The following is a 17755-nucleotide window of genomic DNA, read 5'->3' as shown; positions in this document are numbered from 1 at the left end:
TTAACTCTTTGAGGAACCTCCACACAGTTTTCCAGAGTGGCTGCACCAGTTCACATTCCCACCAACAGTATAAGAGGGTTCTTAGGGTGGTATATTGCTGATTGTATCGGGAGCAGTTTAAATGGATAGAATCAGATAGGTCAAGTAAGATCAAATTTGAAAAACATCTATTAGGTCAGTAAAAAAAATTACCAGTGACCTTATGAGAATGTGTGAAAAGGAATATAGAGTACACAGTGGGTAATAAAGCCAGATCAGAATTGAGTTACGGTGAATGTTTAGAAAATAACATAATAGCTCTTTTCATTAAAATAGAGTATTATTCTGACTAATTGAGCTTTTATGAGTAAAAAGCATACAGTATAATTAAGTAATCTAGTTTTAATATACTTAAGAAATTATGCAGTCAGATTTTGGAAATTATCCCAAACATGCCCTAAAATGCTAAGAGTGGCAAATGTTTATGGCCTCTGTGATACTAGAAAAGAATTGGAAAGGAAGTTATATCCTTTAAAACAATGACCTTACATTTCTGTATTATCTTATTAATAGCTGTTCTTTGAGCTAACCTTTTATTAGATGACTCAGGTAAAATATTAGTGGATGACAACTGTCGGGTTTAAGTTTCTAAAAGTAACATGTTAAATGTATGAATGTGAATCTATTTTACTAACCAGTATCAAGCATTTAAATAATCAGTGTTTAGTAAATCTACAAATATGTAAATGAATTGGCGACAACTAAATAATGCCTCTTATTCCCTATATTATTTTTTCCTGCAGGGTGCCTTGTATTGTCTCCTTGGAAATCACAGTGGTGTATGTTTGGCAAACCTTCACGATTGGGACTGTATTGTACAGACTTGGCCAGCAATTGTTTCTTCTGGACTTAGCAAAGCCATGTCCCTGGAAAAGCCATCAATAGTGAGACTGTTTGATGATCTTGCAGAAAAGATTCATCGGCAATATGAAACAATTGGCTTGGATTTCGCAGTGAGCAAAACCATTTTTTTTTAATTCAAATTTTAGTGTATATTAACATTTACATTGTTTCTTATTTGTACTTTAGTGTAATCACTGAATTTGGAACATGGCCAGGAGAGAGCTGGGTTGTTTTCTACCAAGAAGCAAGGAAGGGTTATTACGATGTTGCATTTACCATTATCCTCTATATATCCATGGCCTCATTTTTTCGAAGAGTATTTTAGGAGGTCACTCTTTTTTTTTTTTTTTTTTTTTTAAGATTTTATTTATTTATTCATGAGAGACAGAGAGAGAGGCAGAGACACAGGCAGAGGGAGAAGCAAGCTCCACACAGAGCCAACGTGGGACTCGATCCCAGGTCTCCAGGATCACGCCCTGGGCCAAAGGCGGCACTAAACCGCTGAGTCACCCAGACTGCCTCAGGAGGTCACTCTTAATAGCTGAAGTCACAAAAGTTTGATCATCAGGTTCATAACTTATAGTGATAAAAATTAAAATTGGATGAGTTGACAAAAGGAAGGTAAAAAATACGAATTTCAGTGCTGCTCACATAGATAGATATACCAAGTGAATGTGTACACACCTATGATAACTGAGGTGGATAAAAGTGATGTGAGTGCAAGTGAATTGTCCTCTTCTCTAAAGTAATTATGTTTGACATCCATCCTTTGGTTCCAAAACCACTGCTCCAAACTTAGTCTTTTTCTATTAAATATGTTCTTGCTATCTAAAACTGTCATTAGATCATACTTTTTTTAAAAAAAGATATTTATTTTTAAGTAATCTCTGCACCTAGCATGGGGCTGGAACTCACAACCCTGAGATCAAGAGTCATATGTGCTTCCTACTGAGCCAGCCAGGCACCCCAGATTATGCTTTTTTTTTTTTTTTTAGGATTTTATTTATTTATTCATGAGAGGCAGAGACCTAGGCAGTGGCAGAAGCAGGCTTCCCTGCAAGAAGCCTAATACGGGACTCAATCCCAGGATCCCGGGATCATGACCTGAGCCAAAAGCCAAAGCTCAACCAGGCGTCCCTTTATACTTTCTTTAAAAATGGTTTTTTTGAGGGGAGCCTGGCTGGCTCAGTCAGAAGAGCATTTGACTCTTCATCTTGGGGTTTTTGAGTTCCAGCCTCACGTTGGGTACAGAGATTACTTAAAAAAAAATTTTTTTAAATCCTTTTTAAATAAAGATTTTTAACTTAGTATGTAATTCACATGACAAAAAGTTCACCTTTACATAGCACAGTAGTATATTGTATATTCACAATAGTATATTCCCAGGGTTCTGCAACTATCACTAGTCTAATTTCAGAACATTTCATCATTCAGAAAGTCAGTCTGTACCCAGGAACAGTCACTCCCATTCTCTTAGCATCCCTAGCCCCTGGAGATCACGAATCAACTTTCCTAATCTGTGAATTTGCCTGGTAGGGACATTTCGTATAAATGGAATCACACAGTAGGTTGTCTCTTGTATCTGGCTGCTCTCAGCATAACATTGTCAAGATTCCTCTATGTTCTGGCATGTGTCAGTATTTCATTTTGTACCCTCGCTTTTCTTTTTTTTTTTTTAAGATTCCAAAGTCCTGTGTTGAAATAGCAGAATTACTTCAACAATCAAAAAACCCCTCCTCCAACCAGACAATGCTTAGTTCAGAAGAAATTAAAGAAGGACTTAAACGCCAACAAGAAAAGAATGCTGATGCCCTAAGGTAATTATGAATGCCTACTTCTCAACATAGATAGCATGGGTAGGAGGTTTTGAACATCTCTGAAATATAGATGTGCTATAAATACCTCATGAAATTTACACTTCGACTCTGGAAAAATACAAAATGTTAGGAGATAATATTATGAAGGTCCCAGATAGTTACTTTTAGCTGTAGAAGGGGAAAACACTATCTTAAAACAGTCTTAAAAAAACTGGTTTTAGGGGCGCCTGAGTGGCTTAGTCAGTTAAGCATTTGTCTTTGGCTCAAGTTATGATCTCAGAGTCCTGAGACTGAGCCCCACATTGGGCTCCCTGCTCAGCCAGGAGTCTATTTTCCCTTTCCCTCTGTCCTTACCCCCATCTTGTGCTCTCTCACTCTCTCTCTCTCTTTCTCAAATAAGTAAATAAAATCTTAAAAAAAAATAAAAACCAAAACCTGATTTTAGATTTTTGGAACCCAGGCAATTCAATGATAACACTCAGGCAGATGCCTTGCCTGCTTGATTTTGTCTTTGCCTCATGAATATGCTTATTTTTTTTCCTAACATGTCTGTAGAAATAATAAACTATTACATGATAGCCTACCTCACATATACCTGGAATGCCATATAGGTAGACCACTTCTAACTAATTGATTACTACTCAGAGATCTATTTTTGAATATCTGCTTGGGAAGAGTTGAGGTGCTCAGTGTACTTAGCAATTTTTTTTAAGATTTTTTATTTATGTATTCATAAGAGACACAGAGAGAGAGAAAGGTAGAGACACAGGCAGAGGGAGAAGCAGGCTCCACGCAGGGAGCCCGATGTGGGACTTGATCCTAGGACTCCAGGATCATGCCCTGGGCCAAAGGCAGGCTCTAAACTGCTGAGCCACCTAGGCGTCCCTGTACTTAGCATTTTTGTTTTCTCTCTGCCCTTCATGTTCTTTTCCCCACTGTCTCTCTTCATCCACCTGCTTTCACTCCAGCTTGGTTCTCACCAGGCCTTTTATAGTCTCGTGATGACACATAAGAAGAAGGTGAATTTGGCTAGAATTTGAATTTATGTTACATCATTTGGTGTTTATCTTACTACTGTATTAAAAAAATAACTCACCTAAAGGTTTTTGTTTCTTTTTTAAGGAACTACGAAAATTTGGTAAACACTTTATTAGATGGTGTGGAGCAGAGAAATCTGTAAGTGCAATTTTTTTTTAATTCTTGTGGGTTTTATCTTAAATACTATATATAGGAGGTTTCTATTCTGAAACCCATGAATGACTGTGTCTCAAAAAATTATAATCTGATTCATGAATTTAGAAGAATAAGAAGAGGTAAACTTTGGGGCTGATGATAGGAGTGGTGTTCATCAGTATACCTGTATTAATCGTAGGAAACTTAAAACTATAATGTTTCATATACAGTTTTCTTCTTAATGTGGTTTTATGAGTGATATGTTTTGTGATTTTTTCCCCCCTCCCCTTTATAGGCCTTGGAAATTTGAACATATAGGCATTGGGCTTCTGTCTCTACTTTTGAGAGATGACCGAGTGTTACCTCTTCGTGCCATACGTTTTTTTGTTGAGAATCTCAACCATGATGCAATTGTAGTTCGAAAGGTAGATACTTGATTGTAGCTACAGTCTTGGGTTTGAGAATTTTTACCACACCTGAAGCCTTTAAAGTCTTCACAGGATGCACTTAATAAATGCCTTGAGGTGTATTGGTTTGGAATTTATCAGTTGATTCAGAGATGGTAATTCATCCAGCAAATACATGAGGACATGTTCAGACACTGTGCATTTCAATAATACAGCAGGGTACAAGTTTATAGATTCATGGGAAATACTGACTTTGAAAAATTAACGACAGGTATGAAGTGTTAAAGGAAGGGAAAGATACCTGAGTATACAACTTTCTGGTTTTATTCACAAAGTATTAGAGGTAGAGTGCAAGATGGAGCTGACCTAACCTGGTACATTAGAGAAAGACCTTTCAGAAGAAATTTCTAGGCTGAGATTTGAAGAATGAGCAGATACTGGCTTAACAAAGAAAGGATTAAGGTTTACTAAGCAAAACTAGCTTGGATGAAAATAAGAACTTCAAATGTGATTCATTCCAAGTCAGACTTAGCACTCATATGGCTGTGCCACCAGATGTCAACAGGTGAGGTATTTATCTGATTTTGAAAGAAGCAGAATGCAGCTTCTGCTTTGCTCAAGGCAGGCAACCAACCTATCAAGAAATTTTAAAATGTTGACACATGAACCTTACCTGTTTCTTTTCTAGATGGCAATTTCAGCTGTGGCTGGTATTCTTAAGCAGCTCAAAAGAACCCACAAAAAGCTGACCATCAACCCCTATGAAATGAGTAAGTACTACCAAATGTAATTACATGCCTCTCAGTCAAACTTGGAAAGTTTCTTTGAAATGTATAAATTATAGTTCTTGAGCTCAAATATTTTTCTTGACAAAGTATAGAAGTATAGAAAGATCTCAGCACACAAAGTATGAATATTATAAGGGGAAAATGGTTGACTTAGTGAAAACTAGTGATTAAAAGTATTTATAAAAATAGATGGACTCTTGAGGCACTTGACTGGCTCAGTAAGAACATGTGACTCTTGTTCTTGGGGTCGTGAGTTCGAACCCCACAATGGGTGTAGAGATTACTAAAAAATATAAATAAAAAAGTCCATTATCATTAATACATCAGTATGTGAAGTGTTTCTCTCTGGATGTAGGTTTAGAGGCAACGTTAATTTTCTTCTTTTTGCCTTACTGTATTATCAGATTTTTTTGAATAGTAATCTAATCAGATTGGTGATCAGAAAAAAAACAGTGAACTAACTTGATTGGGGGGGTATATCATTTTTATTCCACTCACTACCGCATTTTAAAATCTCTGATAACTTCTGTGATGTTTAAACAGCTATCTTCAGTCTGCCCCCTCCCCACGTTTGGGAGGGGACTATTGCTATGCAGCACCATCTCTATTGGGAACACTATGAAATGAAATTAAATTAACTAAATGTGGGAAAGAGTTTCATTATGCTGTCTACTACTACTCTTGTTTGTTAGGTTTTTTAGAAGGTGAGAGGAAGAGGGAGAAGAATCTTAAGCAGGCTCCATGCCTAGTACAGAACCTGATCTGGGGCTCAGTCTCACAACCCTGAGATCATGACCTGAGGCAAAATTAAGAGTTGGATGCTTAACTGACTGAGCCACCCAGGTGCTCCTAATCCTGCTTTATCATCACTTGAAAGACATATTTGTAGGTCTCATATTAAAGGGAATATTTAATGGCTCCTAAAAAACAAATATGTAGAGAGAATGTCAAAGTACACATGGTAAAATGTTAAAATTTGGGGCATCTGGGTGAAGAATATATGGGAGTTCTTTGAGCTCCTTAAGCCTGAATTTTTTTTTTTTTTAAAGATTTCATTTATTTATTCATGAGAGACACACAGAGAGAGACACAGGCAGAGATACAGGCAGAGGGAGAAGCAGGCTCCACGCAGGGAGCCTGATGTGGGACCCGATCCTGGGACCCCAGGATCAGGCCCTGAGCTGAAGGCAGGTGCTAAACCGCTGAGCCACCCAGGGATCCCCTTAAGCCTGAAATTAATTCAAATCTAAAAAGTTTTAACAAGGGATGCCTGGGTGGCTCAGCAGTTGAGTGTCTGTCTTTGGCTCAGGGTATGATCCCAGGGTTCCAGGATCGAGTCCCACATCGGGCTCCCTGTGAGGAGCCTGCTTCTCCCTCTGCCTGTGTCTCTGCCTCTCTCTGTCTCTCATGAATGGATAAATAAAATCTTTAAAAACAAAAAAATTAATCCTTTAAGTTTTGGTGAAAGGAATGAAGTATGGATCATACTTGATTTTTTTTTCACCCCAAATAATTAGCCCATTAGTGGATAATGCCTCATATATATGTGATCTTGCCTTGAGCAAATTTTTATAATCTCGTTATGAAGACAAGGTCACACCAGTACTGTTGTTGATCAAGAGTTGACAGTAATTATTGCATAGATATTTTAAAATTTACCAAATGTAATTGTCTTTTCCTTAAGGCGGATATTCTAAACCTACACAAATTCTTGCTGGTGATAGGCCTGATAATCATTGGTTGCATTATGATAGCAAAAGTATACCAAGAACCAAAAACGAATGGGAGTCAAGCTGCTTTGTGGAGAAAACTCACTGGGGATACTATACCTGGCCGCAGTAAGTTGCCTTGCACCTCATTATTAAACAGCTTATCTTGGATATAGTTTTGTTTTATCATTTTGGATTTCTGGAGAAGTTCAGAGGCACTTTTGAAGCAGGTGTGGAGGTCCTCTGCCACCAAAAACACACAATCTCTAGCTTTTTTCTTCTTCCTTCTTTTTCTTTTGCTCCTGCCAGTGCTTGTGCCCGGGTCTTGTCTTTCCACTGACACTCAGAGTCTTCCTGTTTTGATCTTTATATATCTAAAGAGTCAATAGTTGTGCTGCATTATATTCTTACCTATCAATACTACATATGCATAAACCGGCCCAGAGAAATACTTACTATCTCTTACTGTTGAGACCAGTGGCATACGTCGGTAGCACACAGTGACCTCAGAGATTTTTAAGGCCACAGTTGTTAGAGATGTACTCATATCCCCAAACTTATTAGCATCTGATTAGAGTTTTTAAAAGTGTCTTCTAACGCTTTCTCTCCATGAAGCTCTGTTTTTTTCTATATGTATTACAAATACAAACTCTTACTTTGTAGGAATATGGTTATTTATGCTGGAGTGGAAGAGCAGCCTAAGCTTGGCAGAAGCAGGGAGGATTTGACAGAGGTAAGTAAGCATTCTGTTCTATGTGTAAGCACTCACCTTGGTTCACCTGCATCTTACTCTTGGCCTCTAATTTTTTTCAAATGGAGTTCGTGGGATTTTTTTCCCCAGTCAGTGTATTTTAGGATAGCACTGGGTAAATACTGGTAAATGTGTACTCACTTACTCCACCCCCTTGTATTCCCCATCCCCCCACCCCACTGCATTCTGTTAGGGCCAGTTGGCATAAGTCTTCGTATTTAAGATTACTCATGTTACTACCCCACTTTACTTGGGTACTGCTTTATATGGTTCTCTGCATGTTTCTTGTGTCCGTCCTATGTGGTAACAAGCTTCTTGAAGGCAGAGATAAAGACTGACTTTTAGGTGGGTTTTGTCATTTGCTATTGTTTGCTTTTAGTTTTTTATTGCATATAAATGATGAGTACTCAGTGAATAGTTGTTTATAGATTTAAGTTGAAACTCCTTAGTTTTCAATAAGGTTTATTTCTTTACCATTTTGAAAGTTAAGGACTTTTAGTGTCTTTCTCACTTAAGTTAATGATGTAGCTTTTTATTTTTTATTTATTTATTTATGCGTGTATGTATTTTTAAGTAAGCTCTATGCTGTATGTGGGGCTCAAACTCATGACCCTGAGATGATAAGTCAAATGCTCTACTGACTGAGCCAGCCAGGCACCAACTCTTATTTTCTAATTCAACAGTTTACCTTTTAATTTCTGATGTTTTATAAATAAGGAAATAATTTGTTGGCATTTACAGTTTAGAGGATTTTCCTAAATTATACACCAGATGGCACAATAGGACTATCTTCAAGCAGACCTTGGTAGATTTTAATTCAGTTTGACAAATGGAATTCAAACTTGAAGATCGGAAGGAAAACTTTCGACTATAATGGATTTAACATTTTTAGGAGATACTATTTTGGTTGTAAAAAGCCTCTGAGAAGTAAAAATTCTTTAAAACAAAAGTAACAGCCCAGTGTTAATAATCAAAACTTCACAGTTGAATTTTGATGTTTCAGAATCACGTTCTAAAATAGATCTTAAACCCTGAATGTTGTTTTTTCTTTAACTTTATAGGCTGAACAGATTATATTTGATCATTTTTCTGATCCTAAATTTGTTGAACAGTTAATTACTTTTCTATCTTTAGAAGACAGAAAAGGAAAAGATAAGTTTAATCCTCGCCGTTTTTGCCTCTTTAAGGTAAATATGTTATTTAATATCCCTCTTCATATAGCTTACTGACTGTTAGTTTGTTGGCTAAGTTTTAAAGTCAAAGTTTGAGTTTGGTCATCTGTTTTCATCTACAGTGGTTCTAGAAATGATGCTAATCAAATTGATCTTAGTTTAAGGTCTAGGAGTTTTGAGAAAAAGAAGCTTTTTAGTATGTATCTCTAATATATGTAATTAACAGCATAAGAAAAAAAACTCAGCAAGACTATACATTGAGTGTTTTGAGGTATGTGTGATATTTTTAAAGTCAGAAGGATTATTAGTTTTGATTCCATTCATTGTATTTTACTGTGATCTGTAAATAACAGTATTTTTATTTTAACTTACAGACCTTGTTAAAGCATTTCTAAAGGGTAGAACACTTGGGGTTTTGTCAGCACAGTAGTGATGTAGTAAATAAACACAAGCATTCTTAGGATTATAAATGGAGATGATAGTCATTTGGGAACTGAAGAACTTTCTTTCTTTTTTTTAATAGGGGATATTCAGAAATTTTGATGATGCGTTTCTGCCAGTTCTGAGGCCCCATTTAGAACGTTTGGTTGCAGATTCACATGAAAGCACCCAGCGCTGTGTTGCAGAAATTATAGCTGGTTTAATCAGAGGTTCTAAGCATTGGACATTTGAAAAGGTGATGTATTTGTACAGCATGTTCCCTGTTAAAGCTATAATATCCTTGGGGCAGCCTGGGTGGCTCAGTGGTTTAGCGCCGCCTTCAGCCCAGGGTGTGATCCTGGAGACCTGGGATCGAGTCCCACGTCGGGCTCCCTGCATGGAGCCTGCTTCTCCCTCTGCCTGTGTCTCTGCCTCTCTCTCTCTGTCTCTCATGAATAAGTAAACAAAATCTTTTTTTTTAAAACCATAATAACCATTTTTGTAGCAGTTCCCAACACAGCAAATATTAATACTTAAAACATGAAATGTTCAAATTCCATATTGCTTTTGAGTATTAAAGTTTGTAATTATCTACCAGCATTAGGGGAAGAACCCTAAAAAAAAAAAGATTTCAGTTTCTCTTGATCAGTGAAGAGATCCTGGAACTGGTCCTGCATTATTGCACATTAACAGTTGGCTAGTGTGTTGTGTATGGGCTTCTCCCTTCATGAGGCACACTCTCTGGCTTCTCATTAAATCCTTTCTCTTAGCCTCCTTGCTCATCTACATTACTCATTTGGTCTCATAGACAGTTTGACATCCTTTTTTTTAGTATCCCTCTTCTTAATTGCAAGATTTCATTTTACACACTTGTCCTAAGGTTAGTTTCTTAGCAAAATGCACTAGATTGAAAATAACTAGACTGAAAATATCCAGAATGCCAAAATACAAGGTAGGCCACCATATCCTCAGAGAAAAGATGCAAACACTGGTTTTAGCAGACTTTATTACACATAAGTTTTGGACTGTGAACACTTTTTAATATATTAATTTAGTTATACATGTTCAAGTCGCTTATTAGATAAAAGTATTTGTTGATTTATAATATTGCCTTTTTCTTGCTCACATAACATGAAACAGTTTTGTTTAAACATGTCACACATTTCTTTGTCATTCTTTGTCATTTTTTAGTTACCTCTTTTCCAGAACAGCCCTCCTTTTTTGATAAGTTGTTTAAGATACAGCTTTTCTGCTCTCCTCCCCTACCCACTCCTTTCCCTCCTTCCCTTCCTCCTCCTCCTCAACGCCTCATGCTTCCACTGGAAATTTTATCCCAAGCCTCCCTCCCCATTTGTCCTGTATAGGTCCTTTTGACTAAAGTGCAGTCCATGGATCTGCAGCATGGGTATCACTTGGGAGCTTGTTAGAAAAATAGGATCTCAGGTCCCACCTTGATCTAATGAATCAGAATCTGCATTTTATCAAGATCTCAAGGTGATTTGTATTCTCAATAAACTGTGAGAAGCATCTATACACATATATTCGCAATCTCTGTGTAACTGAACACTTTTTAAAGACTATTTATAGTAATCCCAAGCTTGGAATTTGAAGATTATACTTTAGGCTAATACTAAATTGTATTAAAAAGTCCTTGCTTCCCTGTATTAGGACTTAATCAAGTGACCCCAATAAGCATGTGAATCTTAGAAAAATAATTGAGGTTTTGTTTCACTCCAGTGTACTTTGTTACTCAGAATTTTTGAAAGGAAATTTTTCAGTAGAGATTTTGTAATGAACCATATAAGGCATGCATCTCCTCTTTTTTTTTTTTTTTGAATGATTTCGTTTTTATACGTGGGTATTTATGATGATTAAATGTAAATAAGTATCAGGTCATGTGTTTGTATGTGTGTATTTCCAGGGAAAGATAGTTGAAGAAAAATGTTCTGAGTATTATTAACTTTCTCCCATATATTTTGTTTTGAGTAGGTAGAGAAGCTTTGGGAGCTTCTTTGCCCTCTGCTTAGAACAGCATTATCCAACATTACAGTAGAAACTTATAACGACTGGGGAACGTGTATAGCAACATCCTGTGTAAGTTCTGCTGCTTTTTTGTGTTTAACTGATCTACTTAAACTGTTTTATACCCTTTCTCAAAACCTGGGAAATCTCATTATACCTCTTGAGTCTTGAAATTTTCTTCATTGTTTTGTCATCTTCTGTAATTAAAGATGGTTCTCTTTAAGCTTTCAAATAAGCCTTGAGTGGAAACTCTTAAGTGATTATTACATCTTCTCTGTTATAGTAATGCATTCTTAGATGAAATGGCAAATCATATCACATATCTGGAAATGCAACTTACATATACTAAAAGCCAGATGATACAAGTTTTTAGGTGTTATTTTCCACACTAAATATGTCCATAGCATGAACTATTTTTGGATTTGACTAACCTATGGGTTTTACTTTTTCTTCCCTTATATTTATTTATAATATTTCTAAAATAACAGGATGTAGTTTATATACAGAATTCTAGGGTCCCTGTTTTAACTGCTATTTTATATTTTCACCACAGGAAAGCAGAGATCCCCGGAAACTTCATTGGCTTTTTGAGCTGCTGTTAGAGTCACCATTGAGTGGTGAAGGAGGATCCTTTGTAGATGCATGGTAAATAAAAAGAAAACTTAGAAGGTTAACAAAAGATTTTCAACAAAAGATAACTGCTTTGCTTTTGATGTATAAATGGAAGTGAACTCCTAAAGTGTACTACTAAAGGCTTGATAATGTAACTATTTTCTTCTGAGAGATGAGTGAACCAATTCGGTACAATTTATGATACTAAGTAGAGTTATTTCTCAGTTGGGAAGAAGTAGAAATAGAGACCAATGTAATTTAGATTCAGCCCTCTCTGCTGTTGGGACAGCTTTTTTATCCTGTGACTAACTTCCTCATCACATCATCTCATTTGTCCCTGTCCCTTATTAAGAAAAAAACAGAGTAATCCTTCAAAGGAAAAATATTCTTGGTGGGATAGAAGGAGTTGGAAAAAATTGGTAGGCTAGAGAAGGAAATCTAGGTAATCCTTAACAAGAAGAATAGGCTATTAGTATTAATTAGTGGGGAAGGTTCTGATTAAAAATCAATGACTGTTCTCAAGTCAGTATTGCTCTTGATTATATGCTAGTGGAGACAAAATGAGAATAAAGCAAAAATGATGCGATAAAAATAAAGTAATCTTCATTAATGTACTGTTTTGAATTGTTGGTTTTATTATGTATTAGGTGAGAAAATTTAACAATTTTAAGTAGACTATAGATTCCATGAGTCTGTACTGTCATATGTAAAGCAGGGAAGGGCTCTAACACAACTCTACTGTGCTTTAATTCTAGTCGACTCTATGTACTACAAGGTGGCCTTGCCCAGCAAGAGTGGAGAGTGCCTGAGCTCTTGCACAGACTACTGAAGTACTTGGAACCCAAACTCACCCAGGTTTACAAAAATGTCAGGGAAAGAATAGGGAGGTGGGTATTCTTTTCTCTATGGTATGGTACACTTCTTGAGTTCTTTTTTTATTAAGCTTTATTTATTTATTTATTTTTTAATTTATTTATGATAGTCATCAGAGAGAGAGAGAGAGAGGCAGAGACATAGGCAAAGGGAGAAGCAGGCTCCATGCACCGGGAGCCCGACGACGTGGGATTCGATCCCGGGTCTCCAGGATCGCGCCCTGGGCCAAAGGCAGGCGCCAAACCGCTGCGCCACCCAGGGATCCCTTTTATTAAGCTTTAATATCTAATAGTGCACACCGGTTATTTTACTATTGAGTTTTGTGGGTCCTCCTCTTCAAATTTTGTTTTATATTGTGTTTGGGACACAAGAGGCTGTGGTGTGAAAGAAGACATCAGTAAGCTCATAAGCCAGAGGGGATTATTCGACTGGTTCTCAGTGCCTCCAGATTACACATGCAGCACAAGAGACCCTCCCTGGGAGTCATCGTTCAAATATTTACTTTGCTTAGATCATCGCTTTTAAACCTTAGTTTTATTGATAACATGGGATCTCTTCTCACTATATATTTCATTTTGCAGTGTGCTGACCTACATATTTATGATCGATGTTTCTTTGCCAAACACTGCGCCAACAGCATCCCCACGGGTCCCTGAGTTTACTGCTCGAATTCTAGAGAAATTGAAGCCCCTCATGGATGTAGATGAAGAAATTCAGAACCATGTTATGGAAGAAAATGGAATTGGTGAAGAAGATGAGCGAACTCAGGGCATTAAACTCTTAAAAACTAGTGAGTGTCTAAAATTAATAGAAACTCGCTTGAAAATAAACATTTATTACCAGGGGAAAACAAAACAAAACAGACATTTGTGTAGATTATCCTTTTGGGGCTGTTAGGATTTCCTATTTTTTTGTTGTGGTAAAACATATATAATGCAAACTTTACAGTTGGGTGGCATCAAATACGTTCACATTATTGTACAACTATTGCCATCATCCATCTCCAACACTCTTCATCTTGTAAAACTGAAGCTCTGCACTCATTTATCTGTAAATATTCTTTCCCATCCTTCCCACCCCAGCAGCCACCATTTTTTGTCTCTGAATCTGCCTGTTTGGGTGCTTCATATAAGTGGAACCCTACAATATTTATTCTTTTATGTCAGGCTTTTAAATTCTGCATAGTGTTTTCAGTATCTATCCATTTATCTGTTAATGGACATTTAAGTTGTTTATGCCTCTTGGCTACTGTGATTTTTGCTGTGAACAGTGATATAGATGTATCTGTTTTGAGGCCCTGTTTTCAATTCTTTGGGGTATTGGAAATAGACTCGCTGGACAGATGGTAATGCTGTTTAACTTTTTTAAGAGCCACCAAGTTGTTTCCCTCAGTGGTTGCACTCTTTTACCTTCCAACCAGCATTGCAAGAGGGTTACAGTTTTTTTCAGACTTATGCCAATACTTGTTTTCTGTTTTTATGACTTATAACTATCCAAATGCATGTGAATGAGATACCCTGTGGTTTGGATATGCGTTTCCCTAATGATTAGTGGTTAAACATCTTTTCATTGTTTACTTGCCCTTTTTTTTTTTTAATCTTTTTGAGAGAATTGTCTACACATTCTTTGCCAATTTTTGAATTAGGTTGTTAATGTTGTTGTTGAGTTATAGTTCTTTACATATTCTGGATATCACCCCCTTATCTGATAAATGATTTGCAAATATTTTCTCACTCAGTGGGTTGTCTTTTCACTGTCTTGGTATAGTATCCTTTTATGCACAAAAGTTTTTAATTTGGATGAAGTCAAATTTATTTATTTTTTTTGTTAACTTTGCTTCTGGTGTTATATCCAGGAAATCATTGCCAAATCCAGTGTCACGAAATTTTTCCCTCAAGTTTTTTTCTAAGAGTTTTATACTTTTAGTTCTTAAGTTTAGATCTTTAATCCATTCTGCATTAATTTTTTTATATAATGTAAGATAAGGGTTCAGCTTCATTCTTTTGCACAAGGATGTTCAGTTTCTTAGCACCATTTGTTGAAAAGACTCTCATTTCTTCATTGAATGTTTTGGTGCTCTTCCTAAAATTACTTGGCCATGTGTATGAGGGCTTACTTCTGGACTCTCTAGTTTATTCCATTGATATGTATGTTTATTCTTATGTCGGTGCTGCACTATCTTGATTACTGTAGTTTGTAGTAAGTTTTGAAATCTGTGAGTCCCTCAGCTTTGCTTTTTTTTTCAAAATTGTCTTGGTTATTGGGGTGTCCTATTTCTGTATTTAAAATTTTTTCAAAAAAATAAAATAAAATAAAATTTTTTCAAGCATTCGAAGTATAAGCAACTAAATTAGTTACATTTTTGCTATGTTAGGATTATTGCAGTTTCATTTTAATTTGTAGTTGGTGTTGGTATTTAATAGGCTATGAATTTATTGATACATTTTTTTGAGAATGACTTTAGTACCCTAGTTGATTGACCACCCTTTTTTCTGGTTCTTGTCATAATGCTGTTTAGTGTTAAATTTATGAAGGAACACAGATAATTTTTTTTTCTCTTAACATTGAAGAGTTAATTACCAGTTATCAGAGTGGCTCTCTGAAACTAGCGCTACAATATTTCTACTTTGTGGTCTCTAACTCTATAGCAGAGACTGATTCTGCATGTTTATTTTCAAATAGTATTGAAATGGCTGATGGCCAGTGCAGGAAGATCCTTCTCTACAGCAGTCACAGAACAACTTCAGCTTCTACCTTTGTTTTTTAAGGTAAGTTTATGTCTGAAATTGAATGCATCCCCCTGTGTTAACTAACTGAAATTTAAATAAAAACTTGGATAGAAAAATAAGAATGCATCCCCTTCTGACCTTCCACGGGAATTTATATTTATCAACTGATAGTGGATAGTTTTTCAGACTGTGTATGGCTTAGTTAGATCCCTAAGTAGAATAGTCACAGGAAAATCATTAGGAGATAGCAGTTTAATATTTGTTGAAATAATCTTTTTAGTTTTTTTTTAAGATTTTTAAATTTATTTATTCATAGAGAGAGAGAGAGAGAGGCAGAGACACAGGCAGAGGGAGAAGCAGGCTCCATGCAGGGAGCCTGATGCGGGACTCGATCCCGGATCTCCAGGATCACACCCCGGGCTGCAGGCGGCACCAAACCGCTGCGCCACTGGGGCTGCCCTAATCTTTTTAGTATTAAGTCAGACTAGGATCTTGACAGATACAGGAAAACTTTACAGACAGAACATTGTTACTTGATAAACAATTTCCAAGTTTAGGAGAATATTGACAGCTAAAAAAATAAGCCACAGTGACATTTTCTGAATATAGCTATTTCTGATTTATTTTACTCAGCGTATAATAAACCTGAAGACTTACTGTATATTGTACTTACACATACAGTATTTGTATTAACTTTACAGTATTAAATGGGACTATAATGGCTTCAAACAAATACCTGTGGAAGTAACTTGTTTCTGGTGATCCTATGCAGACACTGAAGTTTGATTTGAATTGATGAAAGTGTAGCCTGAGGTGGTTCTGATTACTTATCTAGGCAGATGATGAAGCTAATAAAACTAAGGTCACAAATCAATATATTGGTTGCCACAGTTAGAGTTTGCAGTCATACTGTGATTAGGAAAACAGGCTAATTTCATTGCACATTTGGAAGGCTTGGCACAAACCTCACCACTACTTGATAGTTATTGTTTGGTATAGTTACTGTTTAAGAAGGAGCACCCTTGTTACTCTTACTCAGCAAATGGTATGTTAAACTTGAGATTTGCCACAGCATACTTTGTCTTCAGGAAATCTGAAAAAGATAACTCTACTGGTAATTTTCAAAGGATTCACCACTAAAATACTTCTAAGAATGCTATGTAGGGCAGGATGCCTGGGTGGTTCAGCAGTTGAGCATCTGACTTTGGCTCAGGTCATGATCCTGGGGTCCTGGGATCGAGTCTGGCATTGGACTCCCTGCATGGAGCCTGCTTCTCCTTCTGCCTATGTCTCTGCCTCTCTCTCTCTTTGTGTGTCTCTCATGCATAAATAAAATCTTTAAAAAAAAAAGAATGCTGTGTAGGATCTGATACCCATGAGTACCTCTGAGATCTTTTGGGTTAAAAGAGTGGACAGTAGCTATTAGCGTATATAGAATCCTTGTTATTTGTAAGTCCTTGGTGTAGATAGGGTTTCTCTTGAGGGCAGTGGTGCTTAAACTTTTTTCCACTGACACATATGCAGTGGATACCGAACATAGACTGTGTATGTTCATAAATGGGTAATGTGCAGTGAATGTTGGGATAGTTAGAGTTCTACCCCGATTCTTTCACTCAAAATAAAAAAAGAAAAGAAAATATCAGGGGTGCCTGACTGGCTCAATCAGAAGAATGTGCAACTCTTGATTTTGGGGTTGTGAGTTTGAGCCCCACATTAGTTATAGAGGTAGCTTAAAAATAAAATCTTTTTTTAAAAAATCATTCTCCCTCTCCCTCTGCTGCTCCCCCTGCTTGTGCTTGATGGTGTGCGTCCTTTCACAATCTCTCTCTCTCTGTCAAATCAATCAATCAATCTTTAAAAAGGAGTGGGGGGGGATGCCTCAGTTAAGCATCTGCCTTTGGCTCAGGTCATGATTCCAGAGTTTGGGATGAAGCTCTGTGTCAGGCTTCCTGCTCGGTGGGGAGCCTGCTTTTCCTTCTCCCTCTGCTGCTCCCCCTGTTTATGCTTGCGCTCTCTCTCTCTCTCTCTCTCTCAAATAAATAAATAATCTTTTAAAAATAAATCAGAAAGATACGTGAGAGTGAGGTTGGTAGAAGGATGTTTTGAATCAACATGAAATTTATTTTAAAAACTTAATCATTAGAAAGCTGTATTGTGATTGCTTATGCCAGGCCTAACATTTTGCCTGGATGTACAGATACGGAGGTTGATACTCTGCTTTGGGCCATGATGGCAGAATGGAGTATGGGGTACAAAGTCACCATGGCACAGATAAACAGTTACTTTGCAGGCAGATTAGCTGTGTGGAATGAGGATAAAGAAAATCTAAAAACAAGTTATTGCTTATTAAACTGTAGGAGGCAGAAATTCTGTTTTGGATATATTTACAGTGCTTTTTAG

At 36.8% G+C, this 17755-nt stretch overlaps 1 protein-coding gene across 1 annotated transcript in view; it reads left to right on the top strand.

Moving 5' to 3' along the window:
- The window catches only part of PSME4 (proteasome activator subunit 4), a 107433-nt gene that overhangs the window by 72137 nt on the left and 17541 nt on the right, over positions 1–17755 (top strand). Inside the window, exons 28-41 of the mRNA XM_041755079.1 lie at positions 783–992; positions 2563–2699; positions 3822–3875; positions 4168–4297; positions 4968–5049; positions 6752–6905; positions 7440–7509; positions 8589–8714; positions 9223–9375; positions 11109–11213; positions 11695–11786; positions 12509–12640; positions 13208–13416; positions 15309–15394. Of these exons, the coding sequence (XP_041611013.1) occupies positions 783–992; positions 2563–2699; positions 3822–3875; positions 4168–4297; positions 4968–5049; positions 6752–6905; positions 7440–7509; positions 8589–8714; positions 9223–9375; positions 11109–11213; positions 11695–11786; positions 12509–12640; positions 13208–13416; positions 15309–15394 (1740 nt within the window). The remainder of the gene's footprint in view (positions 1–782; positions 993–2562; positions 2700–3821; positions 3876–4167; positions 4298–4967; positions 5050–6751; positions 6906–7439; positions 7510–8588; positions 8715–9222; positions 9376–11108; positions 11214–11694; positions 11787–12508; positions 12641–13207; positions 13417–15308; positions 15395–17755) is intronic.

Source organism: Vulpes lagopus, chromosome 5 (genome assembly GCF_018345385.1).
Source record: "Vulpes lagopus strain Blue_001 chromosome 5, ASM1834538v1, whole genome shotgun sequence".
NCBI lineage: Eukaryota > Metazoa > Chordata > Mammalia > Carnivora > Canidae > Vulpes > Vulpes lagopus.
This window is presented reverse-complemented; position numbering and strand designations above follow the sequence as displayed.